We start from the raw sequence: 23,682 nt of genomic DNA on the forward strand, positions 1-23,682 counted from the left end.
CCTGGCCCCGCGTCCCCCTCAGACAACGGCTAGGCTGGGAGCCCTCACAGCAGTGTTCCGGCCGGGGAACGGGCTGGGCAGCTGTGTCCTCCTGAGTTCCTCAGCGGTAGGTCCTCTGGGGCAGACGCACACCCCTCTGGGTCTGAGGAGTCGCCCCAGAGCTGCAGGGAAGGTGAGCTGCTGGCGGCCTTCGTGATTCCTCACACGCGGTGCCGGCACTAGGCGCTCTGTGTTTATCTCAGTCTGTATCTTTGTGCTAAAATTAGGGGAAAAAAACCTGCAGATTGTGTTGGCTCCTTGCATCCGAGTTGGGGGAGTAGTTTTCCCCAGGGCTCCTGCGGATGGTCTCGGGGCCCCTGTGAGTGTAGATATCAGCAGATGTCACACGCCACCCTCGTCCAGAGGAGAGCGAACGCATCGCGTTTGCCACATCCACAGATTAGCTCATTAACCAAAGGGTAGACACGGTCCGAGTTTATTCTTCAATACGACACTTATATATGACTGCTACACATCTTTATAAGGGAAAGGAGTACAGATGAATGAAACTACGCCGGAAATAGAAAATACACTCGATATATGTAGTCATGGCTTCGGGGCTCCATGTTTATTTCTTGTCTGCACTGAAAAACTTCACCCAGAGGGCTCACCGGCATCTACCCGTTGGGATAGCTATAGAGCGTGCAGGGCTCCACACAGGCTCACACGGCCCAGGCTCCTCCGCCCCTTCGAGAGGCAGCAGGGTAGTGAGAAGCCTTCACGGACGGTGAGACCGCCCACAGAAAGACCGCCAGGGACGACGCGTCTGCCTGGATCGGAGCTGGGAGGAGAGATACACCGACCCTCTAAGGTGAGAAGCTGTGAGCTTCACACAGGGCCCAGAAGTCGTTCTGGTTCGGGAAGTCCCGCCCGCTAAGTGCAGCATCTCAGCCCTTTAGGACAGAAAGCAACTCGCATTTTGCAAACATAATTTTCATCTCAGAGAGGCTCTAGGGGAACATGGTGATAGATAAGAAGCCGGACTTTGATTCCAATGTAAGAAAAAGAGAAAGAAGTAAAATATTGTAAAAGATGGAGCAAAGCAAAGCAGGGCATCGTGGCCAATTTGAGAAGGGCATGGGTACAGAGGAACGGCCTGAGCCCAGGACGGAGTCTCCAGGGGAGAGAGCTGAGCTCGACCCCGCCCTGCCCCTAGTTACGAGCTCACAGACCAGTTTCCAAAGGAGGCCCCTCAACTGGCCTGGAGTCCAGACCAAACAGGCTCAAGTCTAATACTGGCCCTCCCACAACCCAGAGGCTGGGGTCGGGGTCGTGGGAACAGAAGGACAAAAAAGGAATAAAAGGAGAGTCTTGCTCATTTCCCTCGTAGAAAAATCCATATTTGGTTCTAAAACAAGGACAAAATGCTGCTGTACTAATTTCCATAAAGATGGTGAAAACGCTGGTTCTCACAGAGCTGAGACTACATCATATCAGAGTCTGCCTATCATATCATCACGCCTATTTGCATCTTTGAGGAAAGAAAGCAAAAAAAATGTCGAGTCAGACAGAAAGTGACTCCAGGCAACTCTACAGCGCCCAAAACCACGAGTCGGCCAACCTCAACCGGGAAATGGTTTCCACGGTCAATCCAGGTGGGAGTCCGTGCTGGGGGCTTTTATGTCATAAACAACGTGGCCCTTTTCTCCCTGGTTTTTAAGCAGCAGCAGCCTCGGAGCCCCTGTCGGTTTCTTTTCCCTTGACGGTTTCTTTCTCCCCAGGCCGTGGGACATGCCCCACCCCCCGGCACTTAATTTCCTCCATTTGCTGGAGGAACAGCAACGGCCTAAAGGAGTGAGCAAGGCCACCACGCCCACGGAGAGGACACAGAAGCCCAGCACAGCCCCTCAGCCCTGGTGACTTCTGGGGAAAAGGGGTCACGAAGACCCCGGTCCGGCCAGACTCCGCTTCTGGGCCCACACGCGCCTGTGGTTTGATTCCTCTGATGTGCAAACTCCGTTTCCCACCAGAGTCCCCACGTCCCGCAGCGACACAAGGGTGTGGACGGAGGGGACCGCTGAGCAGCAGACAGGAAGCCCCCATCTCATGTAACTGGAAGGCAATCATCAGCTCTTCAGCTCACTGTCCTTAGCGCTCTCAGAAAGCCCCCCGGACCCCACCCCGGCACTCCCCAGCCAAGCGTGCAAATCTAACTACGCAGCCTAAGGAGAGCCGCTTTCAAAGCAGAGTCTCCTTTCTAAACCCTAAAACCCACGCCTGCTTACTGCAGGGCCGTCAGTGGGTGAAACTGGCAAGCAAGCACTTGCTCACTTGGCCCGAGCTGGGTCCTCCGCGTGCGGGGGGTACTGGGGAAGGCGACAGGGACTGAGGAGACCTCACGCGGAGGAAGGTCCTCCGTGCGGGCTGGGGGGAACCCACACCTGGGCCAGAACACGCCCTCCACGAGGGGCTTCCGCTCAGACCCCTGTGTCCCGTTCAGCAGTTGAGCGGATGCAGCTCTCTGTGGGCTGAGCATGAAGCCTGGACCACCTCGTTGTTTTTCCAGACCCGATGAACACCAGCAGCTAAAGACAGCGTGGTAACACAACACTTCCATCGCAGGGCCTTGTGTGTGCATGTGTGTTTTAAGGAAACTAAATTAAACACGAAGCAGAATCACAGAACAGGAAGAGGAGATGCCAGCCTTGGATGAGCACACAGGCCCGATCGGTGAGCTGGCGAGAGGCCTGAACTAATTACACGGGGCTTCTGTCTCCGCCTCCCCCGCCCCTGAAACACGTGGGCAGGTGAGGAGGACTCTCGGGCAGGATCAGAGAGGACGAGGAACTGTCAGCGCCTGTCAGAGGCCCCTCGCCCCGACGGCCCCCGGAGCTGTTCTCAGTTGGTTTCATCATTATCGAGACAACTGGAGCCTACAGCGACTTAAGCTAAATATAAAGACATTATTATATCTGATCTCAACACAACAGGTATTTGGAAGTGGAAAATGTGAGAGGCTTAAGAAGTAAGTGATGGGCGTGGTATCCTGATGGGCGTGGTATCCATCATCTCAGCTTCCTGGAGAAACAACCCCCGTTTCTGCAGCAGGGCTCGGGTCCCCCATTACATCACGTGAAGAAACGGCACTCGAGCTCGGGAATGGGAGAGCCTCCAGCTGGAAATCAGGGTCACATCCGAGCGGGGGTGCCCTGCGCAGGGCTGAGCCAAAGGGCTGCCACATGGCAGCCACTGGTCCTATTTACCCAGGTCGCTTGACAGGAAGCCCAGCACTGTCCCCCGAAGGACTCACCAGAGTCCTCCTCATTCCAACTGCATTGAGGTAAGCTCTTGGGACAGTTGACGTTACTCTCAAGACCATGAATGGACAGACTAACCGTGCACTGCCTCTCAAAGCCCATGTTTCACGTGGATGACGGTTCCCTCGGAAGAGAGCAAGGTGCACGGTGACAACCCAGGTCCCTCAGCGGAAAGTAGCCCAGCTGCTTGGAAGACTGCTGCTCTTGGAGGAGATCGCAAAGCAGATGGAAGACAGGCTTTCTGATGGCTGTTGCTCAGAGTTCAAAGAAAGCGTATATTCCAGAAAGCAAATTACTCATCAGTTGGATTCACTGGATTTCAGTCCAAATCAAAATAATAAAGTCCGAGAAACTAAGCGGTCAAGGGTTCACCGGACTTAGAAATTTTTCTGGCAACATACTCACCCCTTTGAAAGGCAATTCTCTCTCTAAATGTATCCAACTTTTTTTTTTTTTAACATATATCCACATTCTTTCTCATATTCTTTTCCATTATAATGAGCTGACTCATTGGAAAAGACCTGGTTTCTGGGAAAGACTGACGGCAAGAGAAGGGAGCAAAGCAACAGAGGATGAGATGGTTGGATGGCATCAACTCGATGGGAGTGAGTCTGAGCAAACTCTGGCAGATACTGGAGGACAGGGAGGCCTGGCGTGCTGCAGTCCGTGGGGTCGCAAAGAGTCAGACACGACTGAGCGACTGAACAATACATTCTTTTTCATATTCTTTTCCATTATAGTCTGAAATGGCAACCCACTCCAGTATTCCTACCTGGAGAATCTCATGGACAGGGGAGCCTAGTGGGCTACAGTCCGTGGGCTCACGAAGAGTCAGACAGGACTGAGCAACCGAGCGTGAGCACACACAGTGGTCTGCCCTGAGATGTTGAATGCAGTTCCCTGGGCTGTGCAGGAGCGCCTTGCCGTTTATCCATCCTGTAGATAATAGCTTGCTGCTGCTTCCAACACATTTTAAGCCCTCAGCCCAGTCTCCAGTATGACCACTCTAGTGATCTGAGACGTAGCAGAGACGAGGCCCGCTGGGCCCCAGCAACGAAGACAGAAAGCTTTAAGTTCAGGACAGCTGGGAACCGTCTTCTTGGGTGTGCCCAGCCACAGGGTGTTTGTTGGGGGGTGGGGTGCAGGCTTGCCTGCCTCCAGGGCTTCAACTCTCAGCACCCCCCGCCCCCAAGCCTGGCAGAGGTGCTCAGAGTTCAGAGTGGCACCCTCCCCCCGCCACCCACCGCCCAGAGCCACCAGTCTCCGTAGGGGTCAAGGCATCAGAATTGCTGATTTTTCCAAAAATCTTCTCAAGGCAGCAGCAACCGCAGCAGTTTTCCTGCAAAGCAAACAAAATATGACTCTTGTTAATTCAGCAAGGCTTTTAAAATTGTAATTAGTTGGTTGTGCCCCTTAGGAAAACCACAGATGACTTTTATAATGTATGTGTGTCTGTGAGAAAAAAAGGAACCCCTTGAAGGATCCCAGTGCTTACCAGAGCTGGGTGGGTTGTGTGTGTGTGTGTTTTCGGTTTATGCAAGATATTTTGGTACTTGTGCAGGATTGAAGGACAAGGCCCCTTTGTTTCACCTGAAGCGCAGCCAGCTCCGAGCTGCTGCCACCATGTGCCCGCCAGCTCCGTTGGCATCAGAGCGCGGCCAGGGACGCGCGTGGGACTCTCTCCATCTGTCTCAGCCACGTATGACCCACGTCCTCCCTGTAGACCCTAGGGCTTGGCCCCGGCGAGCGTCTCCCAGGCTGGCCACGGAGCAGCAGGAAGGAGAAATGAAACGCCACCTGGTTTGTTTTTAGAGCGCTTCCTCAACCCATCAAAAAACCTCTGACAAATTGCAGGAGATTTCTGTCCTCAATTTGCGTTGCGGGTTATGCCTTATTCATAAGGCTCTTTTTCCACAGGAATCATCTCCAACCACCAGATTTTAAAAATCAATATTATCTCAAAATTGGTTTTACTCATGTTGTGTCTTGCCAAAGCTCCCAGCTCCTCCTGGCAGGAGAGATTGTGAAGCAGGACATACTGCTTTTAGCACAGCATCCTTCTCAAGGAAGGCTGCCCCAGCGTTAATTTCTTAAGCTTACATTTTAGTTTGAGAAAGAAAAAAAAAAAAGTGAGAAAGCAAACCAGGAAGCACCTGCATTGCATAGACAGGCAGTGGGACCGAGGAGGGGTTCTGTGGCTCCCGGAGGGGTGGGGGGACCCAGGAAGGGAAGGCGGCCAGCCTGAGTGGCCGTCACAGAGTGGACCAGGCCGGGTTTGGAGTGGTCTCACTGAGCATCTGCAACAAAGATGCTGCGTTGCCAGGGCGACTGGCTCAAAGCGCTCCGTCGTTTGGGAAGGTCATGTACACACTGCTACATTTAAAATAGATAACCAAGAGGGACCTGCGGCACAACAGGGGACTCTGCTCGGTGCTAAGTGCCAGCCTGGGTGGGAGGGGAGCTTGGGGAGAACGGCTGCACGCACACCTACACACATCGCTGAGTCCCTTGACTGCCTACCTGAAACCACCACAACACTTCCAATACAAACTAAAAAGGTTGAAGTTTCGGGGAGGGAAACCCACAACCCTTTGTCCTTGTCCTTCGGGCTGCCACCACCTTCCGTTGCCTTGGGTTCAAGAGCAAACCTCCTTGAACCGTCGCCCACTGCCTTTTTGCCTCATCCTTCCCACCAGCCCCTGGCGCCAGGCCTCCTGCCTGGGCACCTCCTGGCACCCAGTGACCTCGCTCCCACCAGCTCCCAGAGCCTGCCCAGGGCTTCTGGTGGGAAGATGGTTTGCGGCAAACCCTCAGGGTTTGTGGTCGCTGGGGATGGAGCTCCCTCTGGGCGGGACTGGGAGAGAGAAGGACCGCCGGGGCATGCTGCCCACAGACCTCGGGCTCACGGCTCCCAGCGAAGCCGGGATGCCCACTTCAGGGGGCTCAGATGGCCCTCCTTCTCCACCATGGCACCAGACGTGAGGCTACCCCCTGCTGTTCCCAACACCAACTCCCCGCTAGTCTGGACAAACAAGAATGGTCTTTGTATGTAGAAAGCAAAAGCTTTCCCGATGACGTCACATCAATCTCTAAACAAGCGATAGGGTCCCCAGTAAGGGAACCTCGTGCCAAAGCCAGGGTGTTCGCTGACGCTGGTTCGTGACTTGTATGACGATTTGCTCATTTATTTCTACCCCATCTTATTCCTCAACAGATTCGAGGCAGCTTGCAAGAGCATACACAGGCAACAGACCAAGAAAACCTCGGGGCCAGAGTAGATACAAATCACGGTGAGAGTTCGGACGGGCAGGCAGCAGAATGCCGCCTCACGAGGCTCGAGTCCAGCAGGGCCGCTGAAGCCGAGCTGCCCGGCCGGCCGTGGACTCACAGCCCAGACAACAGGGCGGCTGGCCGGGGCTGAGTGTCCCCCGCACCGGGCGGGGGTGCTGGGGCTTCTCGAAGCCCTCTGGGGTAGTGCACTGCCCTTGGCCTCTCCTTTGGGCCATGTGTGTGTGCGCGCGCGCGTGTGTGCACGTGTGTGCGCATGTGTGCGTATGCGCGCGCACACGTGTGTGTACGTGTATGCGTGTGTCTGTGTATGCATGCGTGTGTGTGTGCGCGTGCACGTGTGTGTGTGCGCGCGTGCGCTCAGTCTCTCAGTCGTGACTGATTCTCTGCGATCCTATGGGCTGTAACCCACCAGGCTCCTCTGTCAATGGGAGTCTCCAGGCAAGAATACTGGAGTGAGTTGCCCTGCCCTCCTCCAGGGGATCTTCCTGAGCCAGGGATCAAACCCATGTCTCTGATGTCTCTTGCACTGGCAGACGGGTTCTTTACCACTGGCGCCCCTGGGAAGCCGCCTTTAGGCCATAAACTGGACCATTTATTGTGTAACAGCACACGCTCATGTGTAACACTCCTTCTCTGAATAATTCTGACAAAGTCCTAAGCAACGCAGAGGCTTTGTATGAAGAGGCAGGTCCTTGGGGTCCAAGAGGGGGTCTGGGCCTGGCAACAGCTTGGGAGGAGGAGAAGAGTGAGCAGACTCCCCAGGGGGTCACCGTGCCCCGGGGGTGCCCCCGGGGGCAGGTCCTCAGACTCCTCGACTCTGCAGACAGCGCTCCTCCCCCGCTACTTCTACTATGTACAAATGTTGCAAGGACTCCCAGGAGCCTTCCTGAGTACCTACTGTGTGCCAAGCCCTGGTCTCCAGCTTTGCTTGGATGGTCTCAGTGGAGCCACTCAACAAATATGGGAAATGAGACTGTCCCCAGCCCACAAATCACAAGACGGAGGGTCCTCTGCTAGGGAACAGCAGAGCAGACCCAAACACAGCTTCCCAGCCTCGGGGCCCCCCTGGAGGAAACGTGACCCGCTGCACGCGCAGTCAGCCAGCCACACTCTCTCCGCCCTCTCTCTAGGCTCAGAGGCCCCTTCAGACCAACCTTTCAAGAGGGTGCTTTCCATGCCCTATTTGGTCGCCAGGTCCTGGGGATCAGAGCAGCAATTCTTCCTTTTCTAGGAAAACCAAAAAGACATTTCGAGAAGGGTCAGAACTGACGCAGTCTAACAATACCCGAAGAGGCAGGGGTTCCTGCAGAGACGTCCCTGGACCCTGAGTGGCTCACGGCTGCAGAATCTGGCTCAAGGGCATCCCCACTCCCCCCCCCCAACATCCCTGTCATCACCGCTCTTCCCCTTGGAGTTACGGACAGAGAGACTCGCACCCCGTGACCCTTAGTAGTGACACAGGTGTGTTTAGTCAAGACTCAGGTGGATGAAGCACAAGAGTCAAGACAGCCTGACCACAAGGATGAGCCAGACACAGACATGGCTGCCTGCAGACGTTCTCAAGCCAGCAGACGAGCGCTAAGGGCCCCAGGAGAAGCTCCAGAGGACAGAGGAAGCCCCTCTGGTTGGCGCTGAGGAGACCGTCCTGGAGAAGGGGCACTGGGAGTGGGCCTCGGACACTGCCCAGGACTTGGGCCGACCTGGGCACAGGCCTGGGGCCCCAACACTGGCACGCATGGGCCTGAACTGCTGGGCATTGGGGTTCAGGGTGCAAGGAGGGAAAGACTGGGAGGTTCTTTCATCAGGGGATAATATGGTCAGAGCTATAATTAAGGAAGGGATGATTTGGTAACAGGGAAGAGCGGGCACACGCAGACTCCGAGCATGCCCACTGTCATTAGCTCAGTACACAGGAAGCAGAGGATGAGGCCGGCGCCCAGGAGACAGGGAGGAGAGCTGGATGGTCATAAGCCTTGGGAGGAGAGTATCGGTCTCACCTGCTCAGCTTTCCCGCCCCCAGCCCCAAAGTGGTGACTGTGTCTGCACAGGTGCTGGCCAAGGGCTCAGGGGTTTGCCCTCTGGGAGGCCCTGCTGCAGCCCAGGCTGTGTCTGACCCAGTGGGCCCTGTGAGCCCAGCTCAGGAGGTGGAGACCATGGGCCTTGGTGTCTAAGAAGGAGAATCCTTCTAAGTTCACGGATCACGGGCATGCTCGGTGGTTGGGAAACAGGAAGTGCTTTTAAGCACGAAACAATGAAGAGAGACAAATAAAAGTTTATTACGAAAACTTTGAAATATCAGAATTTAGATTTAAATAGTTTGAGTAAGAGTTGAATTTTCAACGTGAAGTTGAATGCTGGTTCTACAGGACATGATTCTCCCAGGAGTAAATCGCCTAGAAAAAATTATTCTCAGTACTTCACCAAAAAATAAAATATATTAAGCTTGAGTGTTGTCTTCCAGTAACAGGAAAGATGTCAGACCAGGGGGGTCCTGGAGATGCCACAGGCCCCCGTGGCCCAGCAGCCTGCCTCCAGTCGGATGGCGGAGTGGGAGCCTCGCGTGACTCCCGGGTGGGATCCTGGGTGGGTCGATAGCCCTGTCCTCAGCGGCCCATTCACATAAAGGGAATGGACGATGGCATGTCTGAATCAGAGCATCGACCCGAGGACCAGATGAGTCCATTTTCCTGAAGCTGTCAGAACAGTGCGTGGCACAGTGCTATTCAATTTTAACTTTCATGGTAACTAACTGGATTTATACAATGGAGTTTTTTTTTGTTTAATCCTCACCATCCCTGAAATATCCGTTCACCTTAGGTACCAGCAGTCGGATAAAATAACAAAAAGGTGATTTTTGTTGTTGTTATATGGTCTAAAAAATATTTTTAAACACTTCTACACTGTATAATGTCATTAATTATCTGTTGTGGTTTCCATATTGTCCACCACGTCAAAGTGTATTTGGACACCAATAAGCTTGGATAAAAATACATGGGTGGAAAATTGGCCCAGAATAGGTTGGTAACCCTAATAAGCAGTTTATGCCGTCTGGGTGAGGTACCTACCAGGGAATCAGCCTATTTTTACTTGACATCAGTACCAATTATCAAGGAAAGGTATATTCAGACACAAATAAAACTTACAACTGATGCCGAATTTAGAAGCAATTTCAATAAAAACTGGATGTGGAAAAAATGAGTACCGGGGGCACAGTCATCCCAGGGTTTGGTCAGTGGAAAAGCTCCGCTCCAAACCCCAGAGGAGCCGAGATGGAGGGGAGGGGGTTGTTCGAGGCCGACCAGCCGCCCCCACGGCGAGTGACGGCAGGGCCTGCCCACCGCCTCCCTGGGCTCGCGCCCCACTGACCACGCTACATATTCAGGAAGGCTGCTGAGATGTGACCCGTCTGCCTCTGAGCTGTTTATATAACCCCGGCGATCTGGATGTGGACGTCGGCAGGAGCCGATGGTAATCACTCAGGTGACAGGTGGCCTCAGCCTAGACGACCATCGTGACGGTGGGGACTGTACAGATTCCAGGAATAATCAGTGCAGACGTGGGAGGAAAATTACAGATGAGCTGAGGGGACTGGGGGAGGGGAGGGGGCACAGAGAGGTGTCGGGGTCTGGGAGGGTGGTGAGGATGGTGGGAGGTGGCGCAGAGACAATCCAAGCAGGGATGGCCAGCTCACAAGGAGTATTCGGCCCCAAAGCTTGGGAAAGACACCTGTGCTGGAGGTGCCGACGAGGGAAGTGAGATGCAAGCGCTGCAGGGTGGTGAGAGGCGGTCGGGAGTTTGCCTAAGAAGTGACCACACGGGGCGGCCTGGTGGCTCTCAAGGTACACCCTACCATTCAGTCTCCTTCACACGCACTTACATTAATCTCTTGTCCAAGCTGAATATTACCTTTTTTTTTTTTTTTGGTGCTTGGAGCACAGTAAACCAGGCAAGCAGGGAAGTTAGAATTCTGAGTTCTAAGTAGGAGATATACCTTGAACGTACATTAACATGTATCCTCCGAAACTTTATGTACACCTGTGCCCGAGGCTAAACTCCGAAACTTTATGTACACTTAGCCCGTGTGGGTGCAGTTACGGTGACGATACGATTCACTTTGTAATGGATACAGTAATTAAACAATAAACCTAATACGTATTTCTGCTGAAAATAATTCTCTAGTGTAGTTAGCATCATTAAAAAGCACAAATTGCTCAATAAAAGCATTTTAAGCAAATTAGCGCTAGCACAAGATTAGAAGGCTGTGAGAGACTAATTGGAGCTTCACTCGAGGCTAAGGTGTCGCCAGCATCTGATCGTCAGAAGGTTGAAGCCGACTAGAAAGAAGAGGGAAAACAGCAGCCGTGGTTACCTGCGTGCTGAGCCTGGAGTGGAGCTTGTGATCCGACAGCCAAGGGTGCTTGAGAGCCTCACTAGCACTGATTCTCCAGCTAAAGGGAAAGGCAGGGGTTATTAGGGACCCAGCGGAGACCAGATGGCCTTATGTCAAGTTGCCAGGCAATTCTGTCTTCCATGGAATTAGTATCAGGGATAGGTTACCATCCAATCCCATCAGGGTAACACTATTGATAAGACAAGCAAGACAAACAATTCTGAAATCTTGTTGCTACCCGAACATCTTCCTTCAAATAGAAATAACCATTCTTGATGAGATGTCTGAGCTTCATAAATTGAACTTCTATCTTCCGGACCCAGGGATTGAACCTGTGTCTCCTGCTTAGCAGGCAGGCTCTTTACCACTGAGTCACCAGGGAAGCCTGATCTTCAATAAATGTTCACCACATTGTATTTAAGCCTCTTTTAAAAACTGCTCTTTTGAACTGCGGTTTTGGAGAAGACTCTTGAGAGTCCCTTGGACTGCAAGGAGCTCCAACCAACCCATCCTAGAGGAGATCAGTCCTGAATATTCACTGGAAGGACTGATGCACCTGATGGGAAGAGCTGACTCACTGGAAAAGACCCTGATGCTGGAAAGACTGAAGGCGGAAGGAGAAGGGGACGACAGAGGATGAGATGGCTGGATGGCATCAGCGACTCGATGGATGTGAGCTTGAGTAAGCTCTGGGAGTTGGTGATAGAAGGGAAGCCTGGCGTGCGGCAGTCCACGGGGTCGCAAAGAACCAGACACGACTGAGCAACTGAACTGAACTGAACTAAAACCTGCTCGTCTCTTTTATTAGATCACAAGTTACCTAAAGCCAGGAACTGGGCTTTATACATTTGCCCTCAAAGCCCCAGATACAATTCCTGGCGGATCAGGGACAGTGAAGTGCAGGGGAAGGAGCATCTGAGGTCAGCCCCGGACCCCACGCCTGTCTATTGGTTCACGGCCGTGGTTATATAACTTAAAAGCTATAAAACAATAAAGCAAGTATTGTTGGCCATGAACATCTTAATGCCATCTGTCATTATATGTTTTATTATTTTTCTAATATCTCTCATTATTTTTCCATTTTGGAGGTTTCTTGTTTTCTATTTTTTGTCTATTTAAAACTTTTTTTTAAATTATTTTTATTTATTTATTTTTAATTTGGTTTCTCTTTTCTTTGTATTTTTCTTTTATGTTTTTGGGAGTTGGCTTTTTAAAAATTTTTGTTATTTAGTTTTATCTTTTGTCATGATATATTTTAGACAGAATCATCTGAAAAGTATGTTTGACTGGCTCATCACAGTCCTCCACCCCCTCCATGATCCTAAAACATGAGCCCCTGTATTTCAGTATCACTGAATTCTGAATTATTAGCAAGACAGAAAGCAGGCCATTCATATGTAACAGTCATATGCACGGCCTTGTGTGGATTCTTGGTTGTCACTTAACCGGCCATGTGATCTCGGAGTGTTATCAAAGAACATGATGGATAACGCCCTCCTCCCACGGAGCTGGGAAGGGGGTAAAGAGAACACGTCTGCAGAGCAGCGGGCGGGCCTGGCCCACAGCAGGCTCTCCCGTGAAACAACGTTCAGCAGCGTGGAGCCCCCTGGCCCCACTCAAGCCCTGTGATCACAGCAGTTGCAGACCTCAGGAGACGGGTGGAGGGCATCAGAGTCACCCTGTCTACACCTCTGCAGGTGCATCAGAGAGCCCGCCGCGGGGGCTGGTGGCTACTTCCCTGACTGCGGTCCCCTCAGCCCCGGGGCCCCGCCTCTCTGTTCGCCCTGCCTCCTCCTGAGCCCAGAGGGGACGTGGTCACCTCTTCTCCTTAATGAGAAGCTTGGAGATGAATTCCCGGGCCTCCTCCGAGACGTCCTGGAACTCTTGGTCCTCCAGGTCCCACCTGCAGGCCAGGATGTTGTTCAGGGTTTCGGCATCGTCGTCACCCAGGAAGGGGGACAAGCCGCTGAGTCTGTAAGACACGGCGTCCAGGGTGAGAAGTCTTTAAACACCCTCAGACTCTGTAGAGACAGGTGCCTTCTTGGTTCTGTCATTTAAAATGGAAAGAAGGCTCAGGGATAAAGAATCTGCCTGCAATTCAGGAGTTATATGGGATGTGAATTCAGTCCCTGGGTTGGGAAGATCCCCTGGAGGAGGGCACGGCACCCCACTCCAATACTCTTGCCTGGAGAAACCCATGGACAGAGGAGCCTGGTGGGCTATAGTCCACGGGATCACAAAGAGTTGGACACGAATGAGCAACTCATGAGCTTAATTTTTTGTTTATAAGCAGTGGTTGTGATGAAGGCACAGCTGCCCTCAAACACGAATCTCACAGAATAACACAAACGCCTTTTTCACGTGTTTTACCACAGAGTGCCATCACGTCCTCAGATGGCAGATGCTAGGAACGTCCCCCCCCGGACAGTGAGGCTGCTTTATCACTCAGGGGGTCAGGACACAGTTGGGGATGTTTTTTAAGTTACTTTTAGAGCATAGGATGGTGGTCTAGGAATCTGGGTGATTAGTGAAGAAGAGAGACTATTACTTTTTCTGATGATAAAAGAAAAGAATTTACTCCTTTACCTACCAGATTCAACAGAACATGGGAAGTACCTGAGTATGGGGCAGAGTTGTTTATCTTTGAAAGATCTAACTTAGGGCTTTATTCAAAATAGCAGATGGAATGTACACGGCGACTGAGAACAAGCGTCCGAGGGGCTGGGGGTCTGCTTACAGCATGTAGGCGATGACGCCCACACTCCACATGTCAGTGGGGAAGGAGACAAAATCGTAGTTCACAACTTCAGGGGCGAGGAACTCAGGTGTTCCGAAGTTCACCTTCAGCTTCTCTCTGGGTTTGTACCTGAAATTTAGGAGACAACACAGAGGAATGAAGAGGGTCAGCCGAAAATCAAAACTCGAGGAAACAGGAGGATGCAGTCTATAAGCAAAATAACTGCAGCCGCACAGCACATTTAACGTAAACAGACGTTAAAGGAAATCTTATATTAAAGAGAGACTGTCCAAAACTGGTATCGAAGCTTCCCACCAGAGAGCCTGAAGGGTCTGAAACGGTAAGGAAGCTTCTCACTAGAGATCCTTAATGATCTGAAATGGTTGTGAGAAAAGCCACTCGGAATAATTAGAACACCTGAATTATGAAATATGACCGAAGGAGCTGTGATAACAGACTGTGCCCTGTCAACAGCTCAAACAAGCCTAGTTTAATGAATAGAGAAGACGCAGCCATTCACGACCGGCCAATACTCTCATTCACGCACCGAGGTCCGTGTAAACTCTGTTCCCTTAAGGAGCTCACCTCTGCCTGAACCCTTGGCAATCCTGCTCACACAATTACTTTTTTAAAGTAAATATTCTCTTTACAGATGGACCAAATGCAAAAGACTAAGACAAACTCTTACAAATTATGGATTAATGTCTTTAAATTTAATAACTGTGCTGTACTAGGTTTTAATATTCCATATTTTTCTTGCATGCACTGTAGAAACTCCTAAACGTTCAAATTCTGAAGCCAGCAAAGTAAAGCTGAAACATAATTTTGGTTAATTCTAAACAGGGATACAAAACCAAGGGGTATATCAGATTTATCTTTGCAAAGAAAGATCACCCATCGTGTTCTCTAACCCAGTTCATACACCTATGTCCAAATTGACATACCTTCTGGCCAATCCAAAGTCAATAATTTTTATTTGTTTAGTGTCTCGATTCACACACAGGATGTTCTCAGGCTGCCAGGAGAAAGAGACACATTAGCAATGAAAACAACCATCCTTCACTCAAATTGTCCTTGAACCACAACTAAAAATACAACGATGCTCAGGAAAAACATATCAGGCCTTTCACTTTGGGGCGGGCTTGTCTGTGTGGGTATTTTCTCCTTTAATTATGTGGTGGATGAGGCTGTGGGCCCCTGCCAAGCTTGCGTGGCCCTGCCTTCCCTCCCCCACCAGCTCTGCCGTTGACGACCATGCCTGAGTTCAGGCCAAGGCCTCCTGCCTCAGGACTTTCCAAATGGCCTGGTGGAGGCCGTCTCAGACTTGACATCCGCCCCCCTAAAATTATTAAGCATGAATTTCCCCTTCTTGGAGGACTATTTTTCCCGAGGATTTATGAGTTCCAGGAGAAATGGCCTGCTTCATCCGACCGGCCACACTGAGCACGCACCCGCATGTGAGCAGCCCTGACCCCCAGGCTTTCCCTTTCCCTGCGCCCGTCTATGGGAAAGCCATCTGCAAGGGGAGGACTCCTCCACCCCATTCATTCTTTATTCTCGGCGATTCCAGAGAGTTGCTGAGTTTGGTCTCCGTGCCTAAAAGCCTTGACTAAGCGTTCCTGTGGAGCTTGCCTCTGGAAAGGCTTGGCCCTGCCCATGGGACGGTCTTGGGGTGCAGAGGAGAGAGGTGGATAGCAGTGCACCCCGGTATTTATAGAGCATCTGACAAGTGCACCCACCCACGTCAGGACAGGAGGCCTGAGGGACGGGAAACACGGGGGATCCGAGTCAAGGTCAAGGTCATCCTTAAAAGAGAAATAAAGGATTCAAAGAACCGCCTGAACTCTCAAGCTCTAACTCATCCCAAATCTTCCCTAAGCACTAGGAGGGGGCATTAGCCGAGGTGCCAAGTCCCCAGGATTCCACATCCCACCCTTCACGTGGGGTCATGGCCGCCCCTACCCTGTCTGTCCAGGCGGAGGAGAGGGTAGAGTGAGGTCAGAAACACAGCAACACTTTATGAGATGAGCTAGCACCAGCTTGGTGGTGGCGGTCTAGTCACTAAGTCGTGTCCAACTCCGCTTGCCCGTGGACTGTAGGTGGCCGGTCTCCTCTGTCCCAGGCAGCAGAACTGGAGTGGGTTTTGCCATTTCCTGCTCTAACAGCGTCTGCTTGTCAACGTTCAAGTGTCCATTTGGTTGGGCATAATGTCATTGGAAGCTTTTTTTCTAAAATATCTCTAAAACAGATGTATCTAGGCAAAGGCAATTTATAGAGAAGTGGTGCTACACAGGAAGACTCGGCCTCGTGCTTACATAACTGATTGATTACGTATCAAGCTGTCCAATTGCCAGAAAGCACCATGACACAAAAGGATTGTTTGCAGAATGAAAAAAAAAAAAAGAAAAGAAAAGCTCTGCGGCCACTTCAGAAAGTTAATTTTTTTCTAATTATAAAATTAAAGCATATTCATTGAGATTTACAAAACACAAAAAAGGCAGGAAGGAGACCATTTTAAGTCACCTATAATCTCCCCTACAGAGAGACAAGCCTTTGGTACTTTTGGCCCCTCTGCTTCCAAGGAGCTTTCTGAAAGGGCGCCTGGTCCTTAATGACCCATCCAGCTGTCGCCTTTATTGCATTTTTACATACGAGCCGCAACTAAAACTGCCTGTTGCAAGTCCTCAATCAACATTATGAAGCCACATATGGAGCTGTTTGACTTAGGACGGCTCAGGTCCCCGCTTCAGCTGCCAATCAAATCCCTTTCGGGATATTCGGAGAGTATCTACACTCAGTGGAAATGCTCCGTGAACGTGCATTATCGAAGCGGCTCGTAGCCCTGGGCTCGGCTAATGACTTTAACCTTTGCCTCTGTCGTCCTATCGACCACTTCCTCCTGCTCTGTGGATGGGAGAGGCAAGCATGTAAATGAGGACGGTGAGAGGAGCCAGTTACAGGAACGGAGGCCCATGGAAACCTAGTCAAGGAAGCCGAACTGACTTCGCTCTGCGGCCCCTGATGCCCTGCAGTAGATGGTGTGTTCCACAGAATGTATATTTTATCTCAGTGTCCCACTGTGCAAGCAGGGAAATGAGGAAACGGCTGAGCCACACAAGAAGGTGCCTTGAGGACATGAGAGCTGCTCGGAGCTGCTGGGCCCGTATTTCACTGGTCGTAACTACGCACGGTCCGATTACGGGGACTTCCTAACGGGAGAGAGCGCGAGAGGGAAAGGCCGTAAAATAAGAGAAAGAGGGTGGGCTCCCCACTGTTTAGGACAGGTTCGCACCGCCCAGCTCCACCCACCACGCTTCTGCCCCTCAGCCTCTCAGCGCCTCCCCCCGGGGGCCCTGGGTCCCATTCTGCCATAGCATCCTCCTCCCGGCTCTAGAATGCTCGTAGAAAAATAATCCCTAAAGTCCAGAGTCTCCTGGAGGGTTTTAGAGGGCTGCTGGGGATTCTGGAGAGCTGGGAAGTTTGACCACAACCAGGGAACTCTGAGTCAGCTAAAATTCCTCCCACCTACTCAGACTGATGATGACAGGAGGCAACCAGGATGGTGGTGACGAGGCCGGTGCGATCGTAGAAACCACCTCCCTGTGAGCTCCTTTAACAGAAGCAACTTCCAACAAGACTCTGAACAGCAGTCCCTAAGGATGGAGACAGGCGCATTCCAGGGAGTGACAGAAACTGAGAATAGGGAGATGAGGCTGAGTGCGGAGTTGTCGGATTCCCGAATACATGCCCAGCGACAGGCCTGTCTCCCACGCGGGCGTCCAGTACGCGGCGGGGCCCACGGACCCACCCGGGGGGAAGGCTCGCAGCCCCCGGGCAAGAGCGCCCCTACCTTCAGGTCCAAGTGGAGGATGTACATCTGGTGCATGTGTCTTATCCCCTCGCATATCTGCCTGACGAGCAGGATGGTGTCGAGCTCCGTCAGGCTGCGGTTGTCGTCAATGATGCGGTCGAAGAGCTCCCCTCCGCCCACGCTGCGGGGGAGGGGCGAGCCCCGCGTCAGCGCCCCGGCCGAGCACCTGCTCCGCGTCTGCGCGCCGCTGCCCCGCCCACCAGCCGTGTCTGCAGCCGTGTCTCTCTACCTTCTCCAAAAGATGCCTCTGACGGTGTGGCCGTCGCTGGAGCCCCACCCCCTGCTCAGATGGAAAGTCTCAAAGCCCCTCCCTTGCAGGGGCTGCGGCTCTGGGGTGGGCCCTCCTCGGGCATCTCCTAAGGAGGACGCTAGGAAGGCAGGGGTGGAGGGAATTCCAGGCTCCTCGGGAAGGCCAGGCTGACTTAGGCGATAAAGTGCTGGCTGTTTCACTCCCCAAAATTCTTATTCCACAGCGACAAGCAAAACCCTAAGTGGGGCTGGGGGCGGGGAGCTGCGGTGAGTCACAAACGCGGACTAAGTGCTGGCTAGAATGACTCACCTTCTAACTAAACACTCAAGCTTTTATCAAGGTGATTTTATTTTACTTTATATAATATTTTAAAAGATTTTTTTTGATGTGGACCATTTTTAAAGTCTTTAATGAATTATGTTTTATGTTTGGGTTTTTTTTAGCCAGGAAGCATGTGGGACTGTAGCTGCCAGACCAGGGATCGAACCCACAGCCCTTAGGTGGTGAGGTGGAGTCTCACCCGCTGGGCCACGAGGGAAGGCCCCAGAAAGGCGACGTTAAACGGAAGCCTCTTAGCTCTGCTTCTAAGAGTCTGACATGAGTTTTGTTTTTGCCATCAGGTCAAAAGCAGGACACAGTTCAAGGCTCACCCCTCCAGGGTACCCAGAGCAACAGTTAAGCCGGGGCCTCGACAGCACAGCTCGTACGAAGCTAAACCTGTGTGGTCGTCCTGCTGCTTAGCAACAGAATCTCACGTGGAGACCCTTTCCTGAGTAATTTCCTTCCCGCGGCGGGTGCAGTTCTGACACCTGCAGGTCAGCATCCCGGGGTCCAGCAGGGCCCAGCTGGAGGCAGGAGAGGGTGGCATGCTGGGGATGTACACACAGGATGGGGGTGGGGTACGTACTACTCCATGACCAGGATGATGTCATTCTTAGACTCGAAGGCGTCATAGAGCTGGATGAGGTTCACGTGGTCCAGCTGGTTCATGACACTGATCTCGTTCTTCACGTCGTCCTGGGGGAGGGAGGGCTGGTTGTAGCACTGGGCGGACGGCAGCCCGCCACGTCCGCACCACGTGGCCCTTACCTTGTCCTTCACGCCCCTGGTCTTGATGATCTTGGCCGCCAGCTTCAAGCCCGTGGCCTTCTCCTCACACTTGTGAACTTGGCCAAAGCGCCCGCTGCAGAAAAAGAGGATGTGTCCTGGATGAGGCTCTGCCCCCCAGGGCCCTGCTCTGGCCGCTGCCCAGTGGGCACTTTCCGGCACCCCTCTTTCTGACTTGAGTGAGCAGGCCTGACGTGCCCCTGCTGTTGCCAAATCTCCTAGAACAGGTCAAGTTCTGATAGGAGCCACTGGCCTCAGAGTTGCCTGGGAGTGATGTCCTGGCCCTACTGAAGCAGGAAGGCTGGGGAAGACCCCAGAAGCTGCATTTTCACAACACCCCTTGGGTGGTTCTCATGCACCCTAAAATTTGAGGGTTTCTATCATAGAGAAAACAGAATCTTTCTGAATGCGTGTGAATATAACAAGCTAGGTTCTCTAAGCATAAGAATGATACAGGCTGTTGGTCGGGCAAGTCAGATTATTTTTGGAAACTGCATATAAATAAATAAGAAGTAATCACAAAATTGCACATAGACACATTTAATCAAAGCATACACGACACACTTCAGCTTGGATATCAATTTAAATGCACTTCGTAAGGCAGCTTCTTACAAACGTCACCACCTCCCCAAATACACACTCATGAGCAGTCTTCTCATTTGACTTGCTTGCTATGATTCCTGACTTAGTGAAACGGCTGGGGAGCTGGGGGGAGGTCACCCCAGCCCACCCGCCTCAGCCACACTCCCTGCACAGAAGCGGATGCGTCCTGGGCTGGGGGTGGGGTGACATTACCGTAAGCGCAGCCAAGTGTGACCTCAGTCCCACGCACTGATCCAGACGTGCTCTCTCTCTCAGAGCCCAGGAACACAGCCCCAGGCGCTTCAGATGTGGCTGCTCATTAAGAAAGGGCTTTTTCCCTTAATTAGCAATGGCCCCCAGATCGGTCTGGCCCAGCCGTGGTGCCACGTCACTGCTCAGCTTCAGCACCTCCTTCCGTCCCTCTGAAAGGCTTCACCCTGCAAGGCCTGGGGTGGGAGGTGGCCTCAAGGGTCCCTGCTGGCCCACCAGGCTGATAACCTCACGCTAGGAATAACTGACCACGGTGAGCAGCAACTCTAATCACCCCACAGGCCACAGGTGGGGAGGGAACTCCAGGAAAATGGAGGGGCCTGACGCGGCTTGGGGGCCCCGGGATCCTGGCCCCGCGGGGTTGGCCCCACCGACTCTGCAGGATAAGGGGCTGCACCTCGACTCACTCCCGACTGAGAGGAGGTCCCTGCTGACGAGGCCAGACGCCCAGCTGACTGCCCCCCTAAGCTCCTCACTGAGCCCGGGACGGGGCGACGGGCGGGTAGTCCCGCCTGCAGCCACCAGAGAAGACCCCATGCTGCCCCAGAGGCTCTGAGAGTCACCGAGAGACCTCTACCAGAAACACACACAAACCCTGGGGTTGCTCCAAAGTGGCTTCTGCAAATAACTTTCCTCCTTTACAGAAACGGTGGCTGGCTTGGCTTGCCACCCCCATCCCTCGAGACCCTGATAAGCTAAAGCTTGCCGTGAAACTAGGGGGCCCCAGGCACCGCTGCCTGCTCCAGAAGCCCCGTCCCCCTCGACCGTCCTCACAGGCAGGGAGGCCTCTCTGCCATCAGCCGGCTGAGGAGGAGAAAGTTCGGGTGCGTCCTGTGACGGAGGGCAGAGGAGCCATGGGACTGGAAAAACCAGGAGGGGCTTCGCAGAGTCAGCCGCACCCCTGACCACAGGCAGGAACGTGCATGCTAAGAGCCACACGTGCTTTCCCTGGGCTGTAAGTAAATTTCTATGTGTTGAATACATGTACAGTTTTTCTGCTTTCTGCCTCTTACTTTACATAGATTGCTGGTGGGAGTCAACACTTGAAGTCACAAGACCTCACCGGGGGTCGTGGCTAAAGTAGGAGAGGAAGGCCCCTCCTCCCTGGTGGACTCGCCTCTTCCTTCTTCAGGGAGGGCGTATGCATGGATATCCTGCCAGCAAGTCCTTCAGGAGGGCACGCCACTGACTGAAATGAATGATGGAAACTCACATGGGATCAGTGCAAATGGAAAACCAGCGATGATAAAAAAAAAAAAAAGTAACATGTGCCATGAGATAAACAGCGTTCACACACTTCTACCCTTTGCTCCTCAGCCTTCAAGCTTCTAAACCTCCTGGAGACTCACACTGTGTTCCTCTCACTCCAGACAGGACAACACGGGAAGTGAAGCAGATGAAACGCGGCGGGTAGTCACCTCATCAGCCTTTCTGGCGTCAGCAACGGTTTTCAGAAATGGTTAAAATAACTTAAAATAACTGTATATGATGTTTCTGGTTCTCCAGGTGAGACTAACAAACATTTATGAAATTCTTAAGATCCATCTCTGTTTATAGCGGCACTATTCGCAATAGCCAAGGCATGGAAGTCACCTAAGTGTCTACCAATAGATGGGGGATGAGAAATGTGTGGTATATGGATTCAGTTCAGTTCAGTTGCTCAGTTCTCTCTGACTCTTTGCGACCCTAGGGACTGCAGGACGCAAGGCCTCCCTATCCATCACCAACTCCTGGAGTTCACTCAAACTTATGTCCATTGAGTCGGTGATGCCATCCAACCATCTCATCCTCTGTTGTCCCCTTCTCCTCCTGCCTTCAATCTTTCCCAGCATCAGGGTCTTTTCCAGTGAGTCAGCTCTTAGCATCAGGTGGCCAAAAGTATTGGAGTTTCAGCTTCAACGTCAGTCCTTTCAATGAACAGTCAGGACTGATTTCCTTTAGGATGGACTGGTTGGATCTCCTTGCAAAAAGGGATTCTTAAGTCTTCTCTAACACCACAGTTCAAAAGCATTAATTCTTAGGCGTTCAGCTTTCTTTATAACCCAACTCTCACATCCATACATGACTCCTGGAAAAACCATAGCCTTAAGTAGATGGACCTTTGTTGGCAAAGTAATATTTCTGCTTTTTAATATGCTGTCTAGGTTGGTCATAACTTTTCTTCCAAGGAGCAAGTGTCTTTTAATTTCATGGCTGCAGTCACCATCTGCAATGATTTTGGAGCCCCCCAAAGATAAAGTCTGCCACTGTTTCCACTCTTTCCCCATCTATTTGCCATGAAGTGATGGGACTGGATGCCATGATCTTTGTTTTCTGAATGTTGAGCTTTAAGCCAACTTTTTCACTCTCCTCTTTCACTTTCATCAAGAGGCTCTTTAGTTCTTCTTCACTTTCTGCCATAAGGATGGTGTCATCTGCATGTCTGAGGTTATTGATATTTCTCCCAGCAATCTTGATTCCAGCTTATATATATTACTCAGTCATAAAGAGAAAGAAGTGATGCCATTTGCAGCAACACAGATAGACCCAGAGACTATCCTGCCAAGAGAGCTAAGTCAGACAGAGACAGACAAAGGCAGCACAACGCCCCTTATGTATGAGGGCCAGGCATACGAGATCCCTTACACATGAGGGCCAGACATATGGTATCCCTTACGCATGAGGGCCAGACATACGGTATCCCTTATGTACGAGGCCAGACATACGAGATCCCTTACGTACAAGGGCCAGACATACGGTGTCCCTTACGCATGAGGGCCAGACATACGAGATCCCTTACGCATGAGGGCCAGACATACGGTATCCCTTACGTACGAGGCCAGACATACGAGATCCCTTATGCATGAGGGCCAGGCATACGGTATCCCATGAGGGCCAGACATACGAGATCCCTTACGTACGAGGCCAGACATACGGTAGAAACCAACTTATTTACGGGCCAGAAGCAGACTCACACTCCTAGGAAAGGAACTTACAGTCACCGAAGGGGACGGCGGGTGGCGTGGCTCTGAATTGGGAGTTCGGGATTAACCTATAAACATCATTATATATAAAATAGATAACCAACAAGGACCTACTGTATAGCACATGGAACTCTACTCAGTATTCTATAATAACCTGTAATAGAGAAGAATCGGAAAAAAATAGATATAGATGTAATTGAACCACTTTTCTGTACACCCAAAACCAACACAACATTATAAATTAACTATACTCCAATATAAATTTAAAAATATGAAAAATCAGTGCAAAAACCAAGGAAAGTAAAAATAGAAAGATAAACCATGTGGGAATTTAAAAAGGCCTGCGTCTTTGCAAGCACGCTTTCTTCCTTGTCAAGAGGGTGCTGAAGAGGAGTGGCACTCACCCTCCCAAGATCTCAGTCCTGCTCACGGTGTAGAAGCTGTTGATGGCGGCCTGCCTGGCCTTCACGATGCGGTGGTCAAAGGGCGCGGGCGGCGCCAGGGCGTCGGCTGGGAGGCGAGAGGAGAAGGGCTGGTGAGAAGCGGCCCGCGCGCCAATGTGCTCGTTTAGAAGCAAAACGCAAGTGGCCCCCTGGGTTTCTAAAGATCCAGGGAACATCGATCTTCATTTCATATCGTGATTTGTGGATCATGAAGGTGACTCCTGACACTTTTGAGAAAGGTTGTCAGGACCTCCGTCCCCACCTTCTCCGGGACAGCTTTCAGAAACAACAAAACAATCAAAGATCTCCAAATAACGCCCAAACAGGTAATACTTCCAAGTCTGAGTCACTTACACTCAGACCCCTGACACTGTTTGACCCATTTTTTTTAAAAGCACAACTGGTATAAAGTCCACAATTTTTATTAAAGTAGAGAGGGAAAAAAATGAAAAATTTCTTCCATCATTGAAAGGTTTGATATT

General features: G+C 51.7%; 1 protein-coding gene across 1 annotated transcript; it reads right to left on the reverse strand.

Annotated features, from left to right (window-relative positions):
- Positions 1-459: 459 nt before the first annotated feature.
- Positions 460-23,472, reverse strand: LOC120869929 (myosin light chain kinase family member 4-like). The gene is made up of 10 exons (XM_040249277.1): positions 23,162-23,472; positions 18,925-19,018; positions 18,743-18,852; positions 17,565-17,706; positions 14,659-14,729; positions 13,715-13,843; positions 12,797-12,949; positions 10,957-11,035; positions 7,742-7,814; positions 460-4,635 (listed from the first exon to the last, which is right to left on the reverse strand). The coding sequence occupies exons 1-9, from the start codon at positions 23,374-23,376 to the stop codon at positions 7,767-7,769; spliced, it is 1,041 nt and encodes a 346-aa protein (XP_040105211.1). The 5' UTR covers positions 23,377-23,472; the 3' UTR covers positions 460-4,635; positions 7,742-7,766.
- Between the last annotated feature and the right edge of the window lie 210 nt (positions 23,473-23,682).

This window comes from Oryx dammah, unplaced genomic scaffold (genome assembly GCF_014754425.2).
Source record: "Oryx dammah isolate SB20612 unplaced genomic scaffold, SCBI_Odam_1.1 HiC_scaffold_11, whole genome shotgun sequence".
In the NCBI taxonomy this organism is placed as follows: domain Eukaryota; kingdom Metazoa; phylum Chordata; class Mammalia; order Artiodactyla; family Bovidae; genus Oryx; species Oryx dammah.